Genomic DNA, 18122 nt, shown 5'->3' with positions numbered 1-18122 from the left:
CACACACACACATACACACACACACACACACACACACACACACACACACACACACACACACACACACACACACACACACACACACACACACACACACACGAGGGACACAAGTGGGGCGGCCAGAGAAAAGTTTAAGTCCTCTGCGCTTTCGCCTCCAATCTACCGAGACTAATTTATCAGTCACCGATTGGCTGTTAGAGAGGTCAGCTGACAGCACTGGGGAGGTCTGTGGGTTGAGAGCGGAGGGGGGAGAGAGGGGGGAGAGAGGGAGAGAGAGGGAGAGAGCGGGAGGGCCTTTAGCATTCTGCTCTGCTATTCTTCTGTCTTTCTTTCTTTTTTCCAACATGGAGACACGGTTATCAAGCCGCTCGGGGGACTGACAATATGGGCCAGACAATGAACCAGTCTGAGAGAAAGACCCAGAGACAGACAGAGAGAGAGAGCGAGAGAGAGAGAGAGAGAGAGAGAGAGAGAGAGAGAGAGAGAGAGAGAGAGAGAGAGAGGGAGAAAGAGGCCCAGAGAGGCCATGGGGAGAGATAGAGAGAGAGAGAAAGAGAGCGAGGGGACAAGGTCTGCATTAGTGTTCAGACGGACACACCACTCAATCACACACACACACCCACACACACTGTACCCCGCTTTCTCATAACAGGCCGTAACACGCCACCCTATCCCTTTAAAACACTTAACCATTTTAATCCGCAATGCTTTTCTAGTTAATGCTACATAACAAATTACATTACCGCAATTAAAATCCACTGTCATACTTTAGAATAATATCCCATCATGTATTACAATGCAATACCAATGCAATGATGACACACTTAAATACACATTTCTACCACATTTCTACATATTTTCTTAGCAGCAGAAATCAACACAAACCATTGAAGTTTTCTTGTATAACCATTTTTGCAGTTTTACTAATAAGGCACATTTAGGTGTTTAGACAACCGGTGTGGACCCACTCATAAAATGCAACATTACACCACGACCCCCCCCCCCCCCCCCCCCCCCCCCCAGTAAACCCACAGGGACAAATGGTAGAGAGTGAGAGTTCCACACTGCTCCCCTCAGCACCCCTAGGAGTCCCCTTCCTCTTCTCTGCCCCTTCTTTACGATCAATCTCGCTCTTTTCCCTTTACTTCTGCATCTCTCTCTTTCTATCTATCTGTCTCTTTCTTCCTCTCTTTCTGTGTGTCTCTCTTTCTATCTATCTGTCTCTTTCTTGCTCTCTTTCTGTGTGTCTCTCTCTCTTTCTATCTATCTGTCTCTTTCTTGCTCTCTTTCTGTGTGTCTCTCTTTCTATCTATCTGTCTCTTTCTTGCTCTCTTTCTGTGTGTCTCTCTCTCTTTCTATCTGTCTGTCTCTTTCTTCCTCTCTTTCGGTGTCTCTCTTTCGGTTACCCTCTCTCTGTTTGCTCTCTCTCTCTCTCTGTTTCTCTATACCTTCACTCTATCCTCTCTCTCTCTCTCGCTCTCTCTCTCTCTCTCTATCCCTGTGGAATCTGTCAGTTTGGCCACAGAATCTGTCAGATAACTCACACACATACACTCATACCACAGCTATGTCAGAGAAATCCCTCTATTTAAGTATGTCATACAAGCATCATAGACATTCTTAGTAAAGCTGTCAATGTATTTGAAGAAGCCGTCAAATCACTATTATTTTCACAAATGAACAACATTTCAGTGAGAAAACTTAAGAATGATTCATAATAATACCAAAATATACAACAACATAAGTACAATATTACAAAGACAATAATAACATGACATTGTAATAATCACGTTAGTACACGCGTGTATAATTATAACAATGGCAATAATAATATATTCATCATCATCATCGTATATTGAAATATTACTCAGCATAAATTACTGTAAATAGTACGAAAATGGTTGTGATTTACTCCGTACTAAATCCAATCCAGTCCAAATATAACATGAACATGAACGTTCTTGCATCTATTCAATATCTCAATCTGTTCATTCGCCGTTAATAAATGACGTCTGGATGATAAAGCTCCTAAAAACAAACCATTCTCATCTCGTTTCCATCAATTGCGCCTCAAACTAATCAAGAGACAATAAAAAGGAAGGAGAATTTCTTCAAGTCACATGGCCAGCCCAGCTCATTGCCCTACACACTGTACAAAACATACATGTCCTGTGTTATTGTGACAGAACGTTTAAAGCAGCTATAAACCCAGCAACATTAGAGCAGAAAGTGCTTTCCCACACAGCAATTGTCTGTATCTCACTTTTCTTCTCCTGATAACTCATAACTGAAGCAGAAAACAGATAAAAGCCACGGTAAACGAGAACGGAGAGAGGGATAAGAGAGAAAGAAAGAAAAGTGAACACTTACAGAGACGCAGGAACAGAAAGCATCAGGACCGACGATGATATGTCTCGCACATACACACACACACACTGCACTCATACACTCTCTCTCCCTCTGCGTTGAAGAGACTAATGCACAACTCTCTCACACACACACACACAGACACACACACTGTAGAGAGCCTCACACTCACAAGTACACACTACACCGTCTACACATACACGAGCCGGCACAGCTCACCCTTTTCCTCCTTCCTTATCCACTGATAGAGTACATTACTGGAAAGCAGACTTTTAACCAGACGTTTTCTAAGTCATTGTAATCCCTGCATTTATCTCCATACATTCTGCTTTTACATGTAATCCTTTACATTTTTTACTAACACAGAGTCTGCTGTTGTTATCTTTTCTCTCTTCCCCTCTTTGCGGATAGATGACTTATTAAAAACACATTACTGCGACATATAAATGTGTTCTTAATTCAGGGTTAAAACCCATAGAGTTTATCTCCAAACAAAAGATTAGTTTCATCTGGCAAAAGAGTGCAGTACTTTATTGCAATAAAAGTCAAGTGAGAGAGGGGCGTGTATAAAAAAAATACTGGCATTAAAACAGGGTATTATGGATAATCTTTCTTTCAGGGCATTAACATCAAACAGCCATTATTCCCCAGCAAAGCCCGTTTTTGTTGTTGACGCGAACTGTAAATCGGTGAGAGTATTTCCACCTCTCTCACACAACAGAGGAAAACATAGGCCGTGGTTGTAAATAAGAATTTGTTCCTAACTGACTTGCCTGGTTAAATAAAGTTTGAATAAAATAAAATACAAAAACATCAACCCTCTCAACAGACAGCTGTGGCTGTACAGAAAGACAATCCCACTTCACTGTGAGATAATGTGTGTGAATATTTTAGTCTATGATCTACAAATAAAAGATTGGACATTTTGTTTAAATGTAGGCTTTTAACATTTACTGTGTTCTATTTCATCTACGGGAATATACCATGAGTTGATTCTGTAAAAACAACCCAACAATTCTCCCACCCTGAACAATTTGCTCATGTTCGATAGCATCTCGACATGAATGTGAGCTTTCTTATCTCAGGGTCTCAAAATAGCCCCTCAGATAAAGCAGAAGTACAACTAGTTGCCAGGCATTCTGAATAGTGAACTGTAGATTGATTCTTTGACAGGCAGGTAGTTAGCTGGTGAATGGGAACTTTCTGAGAAACTCTTGTCTAACTGAATCACACTGTTCACACTCTCACCTCAGCACATAGAAACAGAGTACGGACATAACGTTTGTCACAGACACAGACACACATACAAACACACACACACACATGCGCACACACACACACACACACACACACACACACACACACACACACACACACACACACACACACACACACACACACACACACACACACACACATGTAGACAGACAGTGAGTAACACTGCTGCTTGAACACGGCAATGAACATGTTGACATGAACAACTTAGTTAAACTGGAACGTGTGCAGTGGAGAGTGAGGGAGGGAAAGAGGGAGAGAGAGAGAGAGAGAGCGAGAGAGAGAGAGAGAGAGCGAGAGAGAGAGAGAGAGAGAGAGCAAGAGAGAGAGAGAGAGAGAGAGAGAGCGAGCAGGGCCAAAGTCACAGATCACTTCTCAGTGTCACTCTGATTACCACAGCTGGACAACACACACACATACACACAAACACAACCAGTTTGCTCAAGCTTTGCACTTGGTTTTGCTAAAAGGCACAGGACAGCCAAACAAACTTTTTATCTTTCCTTCTCTCATAATCTCATTTCCTCTAGTATTCTCTCTCTCTCTCTCTCTCTCTCTCTCTCTCTCTCTCTCTCTCTCTCTCGATCGATCGATCTATCTATCTATCTAACAAACTGTTAAAGCCTTGGAATTCAGCAAACACTATTTTGTTTCAGCAAAACAGTTTAACACCAAGCAGCACTTTTTTCTTCACAAACACTTCAACAACAACAAAACACTAGCTCTCTCCTTCTCCCTCCCTCCCTGTCTCTTTCCCTTTCCCTCACAGTCCTGTCGTCCCTCTCTCCCCGCGGTCTGTCTGAGCGTGCGTGTCAGCACGAGTGTGTGTGTGTGTGACTGAGGGAGTAAGAGCGTACGTACCTGTTAAACTCCTGAGGTAGCTCAGGGTCTGTGAGCATGCTGGAATAGGTCTGTGGGAACTAGGATTCCTCCGTCTAACACCATGCAGCTCCGACACACAGACGGAACAGAATCACAACTGCAACTCTATTGATCCTTCAACCTCTGAGACAACGGAGACTGTTCCCTCTCTCTCTCTCTCTCTCTCTCTGTAGCGCTCACACACACTCAGCCTCACACCCTCCCTCCCTCTGTCTCTGTCCCTCCTCCTACCCTCCCCTCCCTGTAAGCTGTTAGATCTGGGCTCAGCTCTTAAAGGGCCAGCGCAGGGCACGGCACAGTGTGTGTGTGTGTGAGAGAAACATTGTGAACATCGTTATAACACTGTACACAGTCATAATGACATTTGAAATGCCTGTATTCCTTTGAACCTTTTTACTGTTCATTTTTTATTGTTTATTTCACTTTTATCTATCTATCTATCTATCTATCTATCTATCTATCTATCTATCTATCTATCTATCTATCTATCTGTACGTACATACCCCAACCAGAAGCCATGGATTACAGGCAACAATCGCACTGAGCTAAAGGGTAAAGCTGCCACTTTCAAGGAGTGGGACTCTAACCCAGAAACTTATAAGAAATCCCGCTATGCCCTCCGACGAACCATCAAACAGGGAAAGCGTCCATACACAAAAATCAAATCGTACTTCACCAGCTTCGACGCTCGTCGGATGTGGCAGGGCTTGCAAACTATTACAGACTACAAGGGAAGCACAGCCGAGAGCTGCCCTGTGACATGAGCCTGCCAGACGAGCTAAATAACTTCTATACTCGCTTCGAGGCAAGTAACACTTAAACATGTATGAGAGCATCAGCTGTTCCGGACGACTATGTAATCACACTCTCCACAGCCAATGTGCATAAGACCTTCAAACAGGTCAACATTCACAAGGCTGCAGGGCCAGACAGATTACCAGGACGTGTACTCTGAGCATGCGCTGACCAACTGGCAAGTGTCTTCACTGACATTTTCAACCTCTCCCTGTCTGAGTCTGTAATACCAACATTTTTCAAGCAGACCACCATAGTCCCTGTGCCCAAGAACACTAAGGTAACCTGCCTAAATGACTACCGACCCGTAGCACTCACGTCTGTAGCCATGAAATGCTTTGAAAGGCTGGTCATGGCTCACATCAACACCATTATCCCAGAAACCCTAGACACACACCAAATTTGCATACCACACCAACAGATCCACAGTTGATGCAATCTCTATTGCACTCCACACTGCCCTTTCACACCTGGACAAAAGGAACACCTATGTGAGAATGCTATTCATTGACTACAGCTCAGTGTTCAACACCATAGTGCCATCAAAGCTCATCACTAAGCTAAAGACCCTGGGACTAAACACTTCCTCTGCAACTGGATCCTGGACTTCCTGACGGGCCGCCCCCAGGTGGTAAGGGTAGGTAACAACACATCCGCCACGCTGATCCTCAACACAGGGGCCCCTCAGGGGTGCGTGCTCAGCCCCCTCCTGTACTCCCTGTTCACTCATGACTGCACGGCCAAGCACAACTCCAACACCATCATTAAGTTGGCCGATGACAAAACATTGGTAGGCCTGATCACCGACAACGATGGGACAGCCTATAGGGAGGAGGTCAGAGACCTGACCGTGTGGTGCCAAGACAACAACCTCTCCCTCCACGTGATCAAAACAAAGGAGATGAATGTGGACTACAGGAAAAGGAGGACCGAGCACGCCCCCATTCTCATTGATGGGGCTGTAGTGGAGCAGGTTGAGAGTTTCAAGTTCCTTGGCGTCCACATCACCAACAAATTAACATGGTCCAAGCACACCAAGACAGTCGTGAAGAGGGCACGACAAAACCTATTCCCCCTCAGGAGACTGAAAAGATTTGGCATGGATCCTCAGATCCTCAAAAGGTTTTACAGCTGCACCATCGAGAGCATCCTTTTGCAAAACTGCCTGGTATGGCAACAGCTCGGCCCCCGACAGCAAGGCACTACAGAGGGTAATGCGTACGGACCAGTACATCACTGGGGCCAAGCTTCCTGCCATCCTGCCACCCTAGTCATAGACTGTTTTCTCTGCTACCGCACGGCAAGCGGTACAGGAGCGCCAAGTCTAGGTCCAAGAGGCCCCTAAATAGGTTCTACCCCCAAGCCATAAGACTCTGGAACAGCTAATGAAATGGCTACCTAGACTATTTGCATTGCCCTCCCCCTCTCTGGAACGCTGCTGCTACTCTCTGTTATTATCTATGCATAGTCACTTTAATACCTCTACATGTACATATTACCTCAATACAGGTGCCCCCGCACATTGACATTGACTATGTACCGGTACCCCCTGTATATAGCCCAGCTATTGTTATTTACTGCTGCTCTTTTATTATTTGTTATTCTTATCTCTTACTTTTTTTTGTTCAGGTATTTTCTTAAAACTGCATTGTTGGTTAAGGGCTTGTAAGTAAGGTCTACACCTGTTGTATTCGGCGCATGTGAGAAATAAAATGTGATTTGATTTGATTTTTGTATATTATCTATTTCACTTGCGTTGGCAATGTAAACATATGTTTCCCATGCCAATAAGGCCCTTGAATTGAATTGAGATAGAGAGAGAGAGAGAGAGAGGGAGAGAGAGAGAGAGAGAGAGAGAGAGAGAGAGAGAGAGAGAGAGAGTTTGTGAGTGTGAGGGGAGGGGCTGTGTGGCCGTAGGGATGGTTGCTTCCATAGAGCAAACACTGCCCCCTTCCTTAAGCTCTGTACACATGCATGCACACACACACACACACACACACACACACACACACACACACACACACACACACACACACACACACACACACACACACACACACACACACACACACACACACACACACACACACACACACACACACACACACACATACCACTGGTATAGAATCCTCTCAACACACCACTCCAGTCACCTCTCTGGACCTCAGTCTTCGGTACTCTTGTCTACATGAGACCGGATGGGTTTTATTTTCTTTCACAAGTTTAGAGAGTCTCTTCTCTCCCTTCTTACTGTGAAATAAATCTGCCTGGATACAGTCTTTTTCACAGGTCCTGCTCCTCCGTTCTGAGTATTCGTAATAGTAATACGGATGATTATAACACTGTAATAGCCTTTATTGAGTATAACTCCCTCCTCAGTACAGAGGACTCTTTGCATTAGTTATCAATGGAGAACAACATATTATACAGAACGAAGGAAACATCAGAACGTTTATAAAGGAATTTAATCAAATATGCATAAACAAGCTTAAACAAGATTATTAAAAATAATGTCCTACATATCCTATATTGTCACTGACCGTTCAAATACACACACACATGCACGCACACGCGTACACACACACACACACACCTGATGAGTAAGTAAGTGTGAAGAAGCAGAATTTCGAGTGTGTGTGTGTGTGTGTTTGCATGCATGTGGTACTGAGTGTGCGAGCGGCAGGCAGGCAGGCAGACAGCCCTTAGCGCTGTCAGTCACTATTAGGAGTGTGTGGTCTGTGTGTCACAGACAGAGCCAATCAGCCATTGTTCTGGAGGAAAGAGAAACAAACCTGACAGCCTGAAACACAGTAGCCTGGAAAACTTTAAACACGCCATCACTCCATCTGTACTCAACACACACACAGGCACATATGCTAGTGGAGACACACACACACACACACAGGCGTGCACGCTCATGCACACACACACACACACACACACTAGCGCACACAAACGCACATAAACGTGTGACAAATGCCTGAATGCTTGCAGGCACACCCACGCACACACTAATGCATAACCTGAACAAAATCTGTCTATCCAAATATGTATGAATATTGTGTAACAGGGTTGTCTGTCTTGTTCGTCTGCTTGTTCCTACTGTCAAATAAGCACAAAAACTTTACCAGAAACACAAGGCCAAATTCACACTCATACCTATCCCTTCTATTTGATCAATAAAATATAGAGTTATGGACGTGATAATATCACCAACTATAACTGTCATTGTGATTCTATTTAGTTTAATTCTTCGTGAAAAATGAAGGGAAACATATCTGGAGGTTAGATGTAATCTCATTCAGGAAGTAAATTGGTCCTCGGGATTGGAGACGGCATCTCTCCTTGACCTCTGCTGCAAAACAGCTGCAAACCTAATGATAACGTTATTTGTGCATTACAGACAACCTAACTGCTTTATTATACAGACTAACTGTAGGCAGAATGTGAACCATAAAGACTCCAATGGACCTTAGCGAACTCTTAGTTCCTGGCGGAAAGTTTGCATGGCTGTTTTGCTATGATGACGAATCTGTGTGTGTGTCTGTGTGTGTGTTTGTGTGTGGGAGTGCGTGTACCCATTGTCATACACGAGTAAAAGTAAAGATACCTTAAATGACTCAAGTAAACGAGAAGGTCACCCAGTAAAATACTACTTGAGAAAAACCTTTAAAGTATTTGGTTTTAAATATGCTTAAGTATCAAAAGTATATGTAATTGCTAAAATATACTTACTGAAAGGTGGCATTTTTATTTATTTACAGCTAGCCAGGGGCACACTCCAACACTCAGACATAATTTACAAAAGAAGCATTTGTGTTTAGTGAGTCTGCCAGATCAGACGCAGTAGGGAGGACCAGGGATGTTCTCTTGATAAATGTGTGAATTGGACAATTTTCCTGTCCTGCTAAGCATTCAAAATGTAACAAGTACTTTTGGGTGTCAGGAAAATAAGAAAAAAGTAAAAAGTACATTATTTTCTTTAGGAATGTAGTGAGGTAAAACTAAAAGTAGTAAAAAATATACGCTGAACTAAAATATAAACACAACACGTAAAGTGTTGGTCCATGAAATAAAATATCCCAGAAATGTTCTACATGCACAAAAAGTACATTTTTTCTAAAATGTTTCGCACAAATTTGTTTACATCCCTGTTAGTGAGCATTTCTCCTTTGTCAAGATAATTCATCCACCTGACAGGTGTGGCATAGCAAGAAGCTGATTAAACAACATGAACATTACATAGGTGCACCTTGTGCTGGGAACAATACAACAGATGACGTAAAGGTAACGTAAGGGTAATGGCGGACTGAAGGGATTTATGTAGAGCACCTCAAGATAAAACATAATATTCGAAATATCTGCTAAATTAGACTAAAATATTAGCACTACTTAATCTGGTGAGTGATAACCTTCAATCTGGACAATAACACAAAACAAATCCTAAAACTAGAGACATTTATCGACAAATATTACGAAAACAGGCAACAACCAAACATGACGGAGAGTAAGACAGGGGAACCGATTACAAAACGAAAACGTGACTCTTCTACAGACACTGATGATTTAATATTCTCACCACCGGGAATGGTAAAGGTCGAAACCGATCTGTTAAAATCAATAAATGACAAACTGGGTATACTTGAATTAGTTAGTAAGGATATAAAAGAGTTGAAGGCAAGCCTAGAGATGAGTGATGAAAAAGCTGCGACATTGGAGAAGCAAACACACGCGCTAAAAGGGACAGTCAATAAGATTGAAACCGAAATGAATGGAATTAAAAAGGAGAACACCGTTCTGAAGGAAACCTTACTGGACATACAAACTAGATCCATGAGAGAGAATTTGGTACTTACAGGTATCCAAGAAAAAGAAGGAGAAGTTCCTGAATCTATAGTTAGAGAGTTCCTCCTTACAGCGCTTCAGATTCCACGCGAAGTTATCGACAAAATCCAACTTGAACGCGTTCACCGCTTCGGACAGAGAGGGCAGAGGTACGAACGCCCAATCGTTGCCAAATTTGCTTCATTTAAAGATAAAATAATGGTTAAAAGCCTGGGTAAAAGACTTGCTGGGACCAAAATTGGCATGAATGATCAGTTTCCGAAGGAAATTGCAGAACGGCGCAAAGTTCTGTATCCAATTTTCAAAGAAAATAGATTAAAAGCGAAACGAGTAGCTCTCGTCGTTGATAAACTATATATTGATAACCAGTTGTTCAGAGACACAAAGACTACTCCATGGTTATTTTAAAAATTACAAAGTTCTCATAGACGAGGGAAATAAACACAATTCAAGCCCGGTTACTGATTGTAACAATACAATAAAAAATATAGCTTTTCTATAAATCTTCACATATAACTAATTGAACACACAAGCACTAATTCAACATAGTGAAGATAAAAACTAAGTAAACAGAAGGCACAGTATGTGTGGATGGTATGGTTTGTGTTTATTTTTTATTTTATTTGTTATGTTTGGAAAGTTGAGTGAGTGAGTAATGAAATGGTTGCATATCCCAGAGCCAATGTATTGCTGTGAGCCGGGTATGAGAGGGCTTTCAATGTTGTTCAGATGATGGATATACTTTTATAATGAATTATACGTCTTATTTATTTATTGTCCTATCATGGAGAACTACATTTTTTTATTTATTTTTTTATAAATGATATCTAATTATTTATTATCCTATTTTAATGGTACGGTCCATGGCACTATACCCTAGACACCCACCTGAATGACCCAGATACTAAGGAGAAGTCCCTAACTGTTTTATGTGCCCGCTGTAAGCGGTCTGTATGCAGCTAAAATGAGGTCAGAGACCAAGAGCAGCACTGCCCCCTCAAGATTCTGAGCCTGCTTGGCAGGGTTGGTCCTGCAAAGCCAAAGCCCCATAAAGGGAGAGCATAATATACAAGGAAATTCTCAAAGCTGCTAATGAGAACCTTGACGACCTTGTACCTAGCCGGTGGGGATTCCGGTGGGGTGCCCCCACCCAGGCAGTGGCAGTGCTGGCAACACTAGCTGCAGTAACCCATGGGGAGGGGGTCACACTCGGACATTCAGAGAGGGGGTATATTATTGTGGCCCTGGCGGCACAAAATCAAAGTCGGACTGCATGGAGATGCGTGGGGACATGGTCATGACGGGTGGCCGTATTGTGGGTGTTTCAGGAATAAGGTGTACATTTGACCTCCATTATCTAGGATATGACAATGGTAAATAAATCTCTCAATTTTTGCTAATTTTTTGTGCGGTCTTGCAGGCCTTCTCATGCAGCTGCAACTGCAAGTGCATTTGTAAATCATGACCCATCTTGAGTTGGGCTCTGGGATGGTGCAATTGTTGAGAAAGTGAGCTTATGGTTGTGTGGGGGTAAGGGCTGAGTGTGTGTGGGTGTATGTGTGTATCCCACAACTGTTGCGAAGGAAGAAGTAAAAGATGTTAGGGACAATAGAGGATGATCCACAGATATATATAATACAAATCGAGGTGAGGGCAATGGAAATGCATATGGCAATTGATCTTCTTCAATTCGGTAAATGGCACTGTATGCTCTTTTCAAAGAATGGATCCCAGTCGGTTCAGGGCTATGGGATACAGGGGGTCGAGGGTGGTCTGCCGGGCATTGGGATGACAAGCCATCTCGAGATGAGGCCTTTTAGCGGGTGGAATAGTAGGGACCAATTGGAGGTTTACTTAGTAGAAATGCAAATATCATGGTACAACTATATAGACACTCAATCATTATGTTACTTTTTAATAGTACGTTTACAAAAATATATTCTGATTAAAAGAATGAAAGGTGTGTCTCATTATGGTAAGTGGTGAAATAAGTATAGCCAGTTACAATTGTAATGGCTTAGCAGATAATAAGAAAAGACGATCAGTATTTACCTGGCTAAAAGAGAAGGATTATAATATCTATTGTTTACAGGAAACCCATTCAACAGTTTTAGATGAAGTTTTGTGGAAAAAGAACTGGGGGGGCAAAATATATTTCTCCCATGGGCAAAGAAATTCAAAAGGGGTGATGGTTTTAATTAACAATAATTTTGATCCAAATGTGCAAATTGTCCAAACAGATCCTCAAGGTAGATGGATTATTTTAAATATGTTATTGGACAATAAACAAATATGGCTTGTTAACCTATACGGTCCGAATAATGATGATCCAAGCTTCTTTGAAAATATATATAAGAATTTATCAACTCTACAAGCAACACTAGACTCTATTATTATAGTGGGAGATTTTAATACGGTCTTAAATACCTCTATAGACCGGAAAGGAAATCACACTACAAACTATCACCCTCAGGCACTTAAGGAAATCATGAATGTCATGGATATATTGGAATTAGTGGATATATGGAGACTTAAATACCCTGATTTAGTGAGATATACATGGCGGAGGCTGAATCAAGCTAGTCGTCTTGACTACTTTCTTATACCATTCTCTCTGGCACCAAAAGTTAAAAAAGTGTTGATAGGGGACAGAATGCGGTCGGATCATCACATAATTGGCATATATATTTCTCTTACAGAATTTCCACGTGGGCGAGGATATTGGAAATTTAATCAAAGTCTACTAGATGATAAATTGTTTAGAACTAGGACAGAAGATTTTATAACTGACTTTTTCAGACATAACATAGGTACAGCAGATCCCCTTATTGTATGGGACACTTTTAAGTGTGCCTTTAGAGGCCATGCAATTCAGTACTCATCTATAAAACAAAGGGAATTTAGATCAAAAGAGTCCATATTAACAAAGGAAATTGAAGGACTAACAGTACAGTTAGATAGCAATAAAAACGGTACCATAGAGGCACAGAATAAGTTAGAGGAAAAACAAAAAGAAATGGAGGAACTTATTCAAGAAAGATCCAGTGTAATATATTATAAAAATAAAGCGAACTGGATGGAATATGGGGAAAAATGCACCAAATTCTTTTTCAATCTTCAATATAGAAATGCTACCAAAAAAAATGTATTAAAACTTGTTACAAATGATGGAGTCACGCATGATTCACCAAATGATATTTTGAAAGAGGAAGTAAAGTACTTTAAGAATATGTTTTCGTTTCAGGCTCCTCCATCTCCACTAACTGAAACTAATTGTATGGATTTTTTTCCTATTAATAATGTAAAATTAACATCTGTACAGAAAGACTCATGTGAAGGCCAAATTACAGAGGAGGAACTGCTTGATGCAATTGGGGCCTTTAAGGATGGGAAAACTCCAGGGCTGGATGGCATACCAGTGGAAGTATACAAAACTTTTTTTGATATACTCAAAGGACCATTATTAGCTTGTTTTAACCACTCCTATATAAATGGTAGATTATCAGACACGCAACAAGAAGGTCTGATATCGTTATTACTGAAACAGGACCCAAGTGGTATATATAAAGATCCAGTCCAATTAAAAAATTGGAGACCTCTTACACTTCAGTGTTGTGATGCAAAAATCCTAGCAAAATGCTTGGCGCATAGAATAAAAAAAGTTTTGTCAGATATTATTCATCCTAATCAGACAGGTTTTTTACATGGACGATACATTGGAGATAATATAAGGCAAGTACTGGAAACAATAGAACACTATGAAATATCGGGGACACCAGGTCTGGTTTTCATAGCTGATTTTGAAAAGGCTTTTGATAAAGTACGACTGGAGTTTATATATAAATGCCTAGAATATTTCAATTTTGGGGAATCTCTTATAAAATGGGTTAAAATTATGTATAGTAACCCTAGGTGTAAAATAGTAAATAATGGCTACATCTCAGAAAGTTTTAAACTATCTAGAGGAGTAAAACAAGGTTGTCCACTATCGGCATATCTATTTATTATTGCCATCGAAATGTTAGCTGTTAAAATTAGATCAAACATTAATATTAATGGATTAGAAATCCGTGGCTTAAAAACTAAGGTGTCATTGTACGCTGATGATTCATGTTTTCTTTTAAAACCACAACTAGAGTCTCTCCACGGCCTCATAGAGGATCTAGATACCTTTGCTATCCTCTCTGGATTAAAACCAAATTATGATAAATGTACCATATTACGTATTGGATCACTAAAAAATACACATTTTATACTGCCATGTAGTTTACCAATTAAATGGTCTGACGGAGATGTGGACATACTCGGTATAAAAATCCCAAAAGAAAGAAATGATCTCACTCCAATAAATTTTTATAGAAAGTTAGCAAAAATAGATAAGATCTTGCTACCATGGAAAGGAAAATACTTGTCTATTTGTGGAAAAATCACCCTGATTAACTCTTTAGTCATATCACAGTTTACCTATTTGCTTATGGTTTTGCCTACACCTAGTGACCTGCTTTTTAAATTATATGAACAAAAAATATTCCATTTTATTTGGAACGGCAAGCCAGATAAAATTAAAAGGGCCTATTTATATAACGAATATGAATTCGGAGGGCAGAAATTATTAAATATTAAAGCATTAGACCTCTCACTAAAGGCATCAGTCATACAAAAGTTATACTTAAATCCAAACTGGTTCTCTAGTAAATTGGTACGAATGTCTCATCCTATGTTCAAGAAGGGCCTTTTTCCCTTTATTCAGATTACACCTGCTCACTTTCGGTTGTTTGAAAAGGAAATAATCTCCAAAATATCCTTATTTTTTAAACAAGCCTTAGAAAGTTGGTTGCAATTTCAGTTTAATCCACCTGAAAGGACGGAACAAATAGTACAACAAATATTGTGGTTAAATTCAAATATAGTAATTGATAAAAAAACTGTATTTATCGAAGAAATGTTTAAAAAAGGTATAATTTTTGTGAATGATATCATAAATAGGACTGGTGGAGTTATGTCACACATGCAGCTAACACAGACATATGGAAATGTCTGCTCTACCCAAAATTACAATCAATTAATTGCAGCATTACCACAAAAATGGAAGAGGCAAGTAGAAGGGGAAAAAAGTAAGGAACTTGTATGTCGGCCCTGTATTAAAGAACATAAATGGTTAAAGAAAAGTGTGATAAATAAAAACATATACCAATTTCATTTAAGGACCAAAAAACTGACAGCTGTGCCATATAAATTGCAAAATAGTTGGGAAGAGATTTTCGATGTACCCATTCCATGGCACATGGTTTATGAATTGATACGCAAAACAACGCCGGATTCAAAACTTCGAATTTTTCAATTTAAATTACTGTACAAAATTCTTGCAACTAATAGAATGTTATATATATGGGGTATACAATCTTCCCAGCTCTGCAGATTCTGTTGTGAGGAGGCAGAGTCATTAGATCATTTATTTTGGTATTGTCCATATGTAGCTCGTTTTTGGTCACAGGTCCAGGAATGGCTGAAGAATTGCAACATTTGCCTAGAACTAACGCTACAGATAGCAATACTGGGGGATTTGAAAAGCCATAGTCAATCAATCAATAATATAATAATTATTTTAGCAAAAATGTTTATTTTTAATTTACAATCTGTAGAAGCTATGAGAATAGGAAGGTTCAAATCTTTTGTGAAGCATCACAGCACAGTTGAAAAATATATGGCAAATAAAAATCCGAAATGGATGATGTTGGAAGATAGATGGGAAGGGTTGAGTGGAACTGAAGGGTGGGACTAATAACAAGATAAACAATGTAGGGCATACGGGATCTGTGAAATGTGTATAGGTGCGGAGCTTTTGTGAAATAGCACAGTTACAAGTGGAAATAAAATTGGATGGACAACAGAAATAGAGGAAGGACTAAGAACAAACAAGAGAGAACTATTATAAAGTAGTCTGTGTCTGTAAAATAGGTATAAGATGTATAAATTGAAGGTAAAAGCAGAAGTGTTTATTAGTTTACTCCAATTGGGGGAGCGGTGGTAGGGTTGCGGGGAATAATAATAAAGGTATATTCTTTAAAAAAGTATGTATGTCTATATAGGTATGTGTATGTATATATGTATATATGTATGCATGCGTGTATGGATATATATATTTACCCAAAAAAATATGGGGGATTGGAAATGATGCAGACAATTACATTGGAAGCAACATTCTTTCCGCAATATTAAGCTGATCCACCCCTAAAAAAAAAAAAAAAAAAAAAAAAAAAAAAAAAAAATACAAGGCCACTCTAAAATGTGCAGTTTTGTCACACAACACAATGCCACAGATGTCTCAAGTTTTGAGGGACCATGCAATTGGCATGCTGATTGCAGGAATGTTCACCAGATCTGTTGCCATAGAATTGGATGTTCATTTCTCTACCATAAGCCACCTCCAATGTCGTTTTAGAGAATTTGGAAGTACGTCCTACCGGCCTCACAACCGCAGACCACGTGTAACCACGCCAGCCCATGACCTCCACATCCGTCTTCTTCACTTGCGGGATCATTTGAGACCAGCCACCCAGACAGCTGATGAAACTGTGGGTTTGCACAACAGAAGAATTTCTGCACAAACTGTCAGAAACCATCTCAGGGAAGCTCACCTGCGTGCTTGTCATGCTCACAAGGGTCTTGACCTGACTGCAGTTTGGCGTCATAACCGACTTCAGTGGGCAAATGCTCACCTTCAATGGCAACAAGCAGGCTGGAGATACAGTATGTGATCTTCACGGATTAATCCGTAATCCGTATGGCGTTGTGCGTTTTGCTGATGTCAACGTTGTGAATCAGAGTCATGGGGACGGTGGGGTTATGGGCAGGTATAAACTATGGACACCGAACCCATGTCACAAGGATCTGTACACAATTCCTGGAAGCTGAAAATGTCCCAGTTCTTCCATGGCCTGCATACTCACCAGACATGTCACCCATTGATCTGTTTGGGATGCTCTGGATCGACGTCTACGACAGCGTGTTCTAGTTCCTGCCAACATCCAGCAACTTCGCACAGCCATTGAAGAGGAGTGGGACAACATTCCACAGGGCACAATCCACAGCCTGATCAACTCTATGCGAAGGAGATGTGTCGCGCTGCATGAGGCAAATGGTCACATCAGATATTGGTTTTCTGATCCACGCCCCTACCTTTTTTTGAATGTATCTGTGACCAACAGATGCATACTGTATCTGTATTCCCAGTCATGTGAAATCCATAGATTAGGGCCTAATGAATGTATTTCAATTGACTGATTTCCTTATATGAAATGGAACTATTTTTGTTCAATGCAAATAGTAAATTAAAGTACAGATACCCCAAAACACAACTTAAGTAGTATTTGAAAGTATTTTTTACTTAAGTACTTTGCACCACTGCGTGTTTGTGAGTACGTGTGTGTGTAAGTGTGTGGAATCGTCTTGAAAAGCGTTGTTGAATACGACTACAAGGATGTGATTTTACAACGAGAGGAGAAAGCAGAAACTCATCCTTCTCAAGTGTCTTGTTAACTAGCTACTCTTACATGCTGACCAGACCGGACACGTCGCGTGCGCTAGCGTCGCAAAATAAATGTTGAAATCCATGTTATTCAATTATTGCACCCACACTGCTCGCGCACATCAACTAGCGTCTGCCTTACCAAGGGCTAAAATAGAAGGCATTCCTATTTCTGACGCAGATCGCGCTGAAAGTCCTGCCTCTCCCATCTCCTTATTGGTTTATAGAAGCAGGTACCCACGTGCCATCTCCTCATTGGTTATACCCACGTGGGTGATTGAAAGACGAACTGTTTTGCCGGTTGTCATGGTAATACTATGAAAGTTTAGATGCAATCACCATATAAGTTCAACGATGAAAAAGCCTGGAAGGAGGAGAGATGACTAGAAACGATTCAGTTGGCCGTTTTATGTGTAGATTAATTTGTCGG

The 18122-nt window shown here is 40.7% G+C and overlaps 1 protein-coding gene across 8 annotated transcripts in view; it reads right to left on the bottom strand.

The window, feature by feature from the left end:
* Nucleotides 1-4688, bottom strand: part of LOC120050019 (transcription factor SOX-5-like) — a 111452-nt gene extending 106764 nt beyond the window's left edge. For all 8 annotated transcript variants that reach the window (XM_038996603.1, XM_038996604.1, XM_038996607.1 and 5 more), the window contains exon 1: nucleotides 4504-4688. In XM_038996603.1, coding sequence (XP_038852531.1) covers nucleotides 4504-4541 — 38 coding nt within the window. In that variant the 5' untranslated portion in view covers nucleotides 4542-4688. The remainder of the gene's footprint in view (nucleotides 1-4503) is intronic.
* Between the last annotated feature and the right edge of the window lie 13434 nt (nucleotides 4689-18122).

The sequence above is a fragment of the Salvelinus namaycush genome, chromosome 6 (genome assembly GCF_016432855.1).
Source record: "Salvelinus namaycush isolate Seneca chromosome 6, SaNama_1.0, whole genome shotgun sequence".
NCBI lineage: Eukaryota > Metazoa > Chordata > Actinopteri > Salmoniformes > Salmonidae > Salvelinus > Salvelinus namaycush.
Note: the sequence above shows the minus strand (reverse complement) of the source record. Positions and strands in the feature narration are given on the sequence as shown.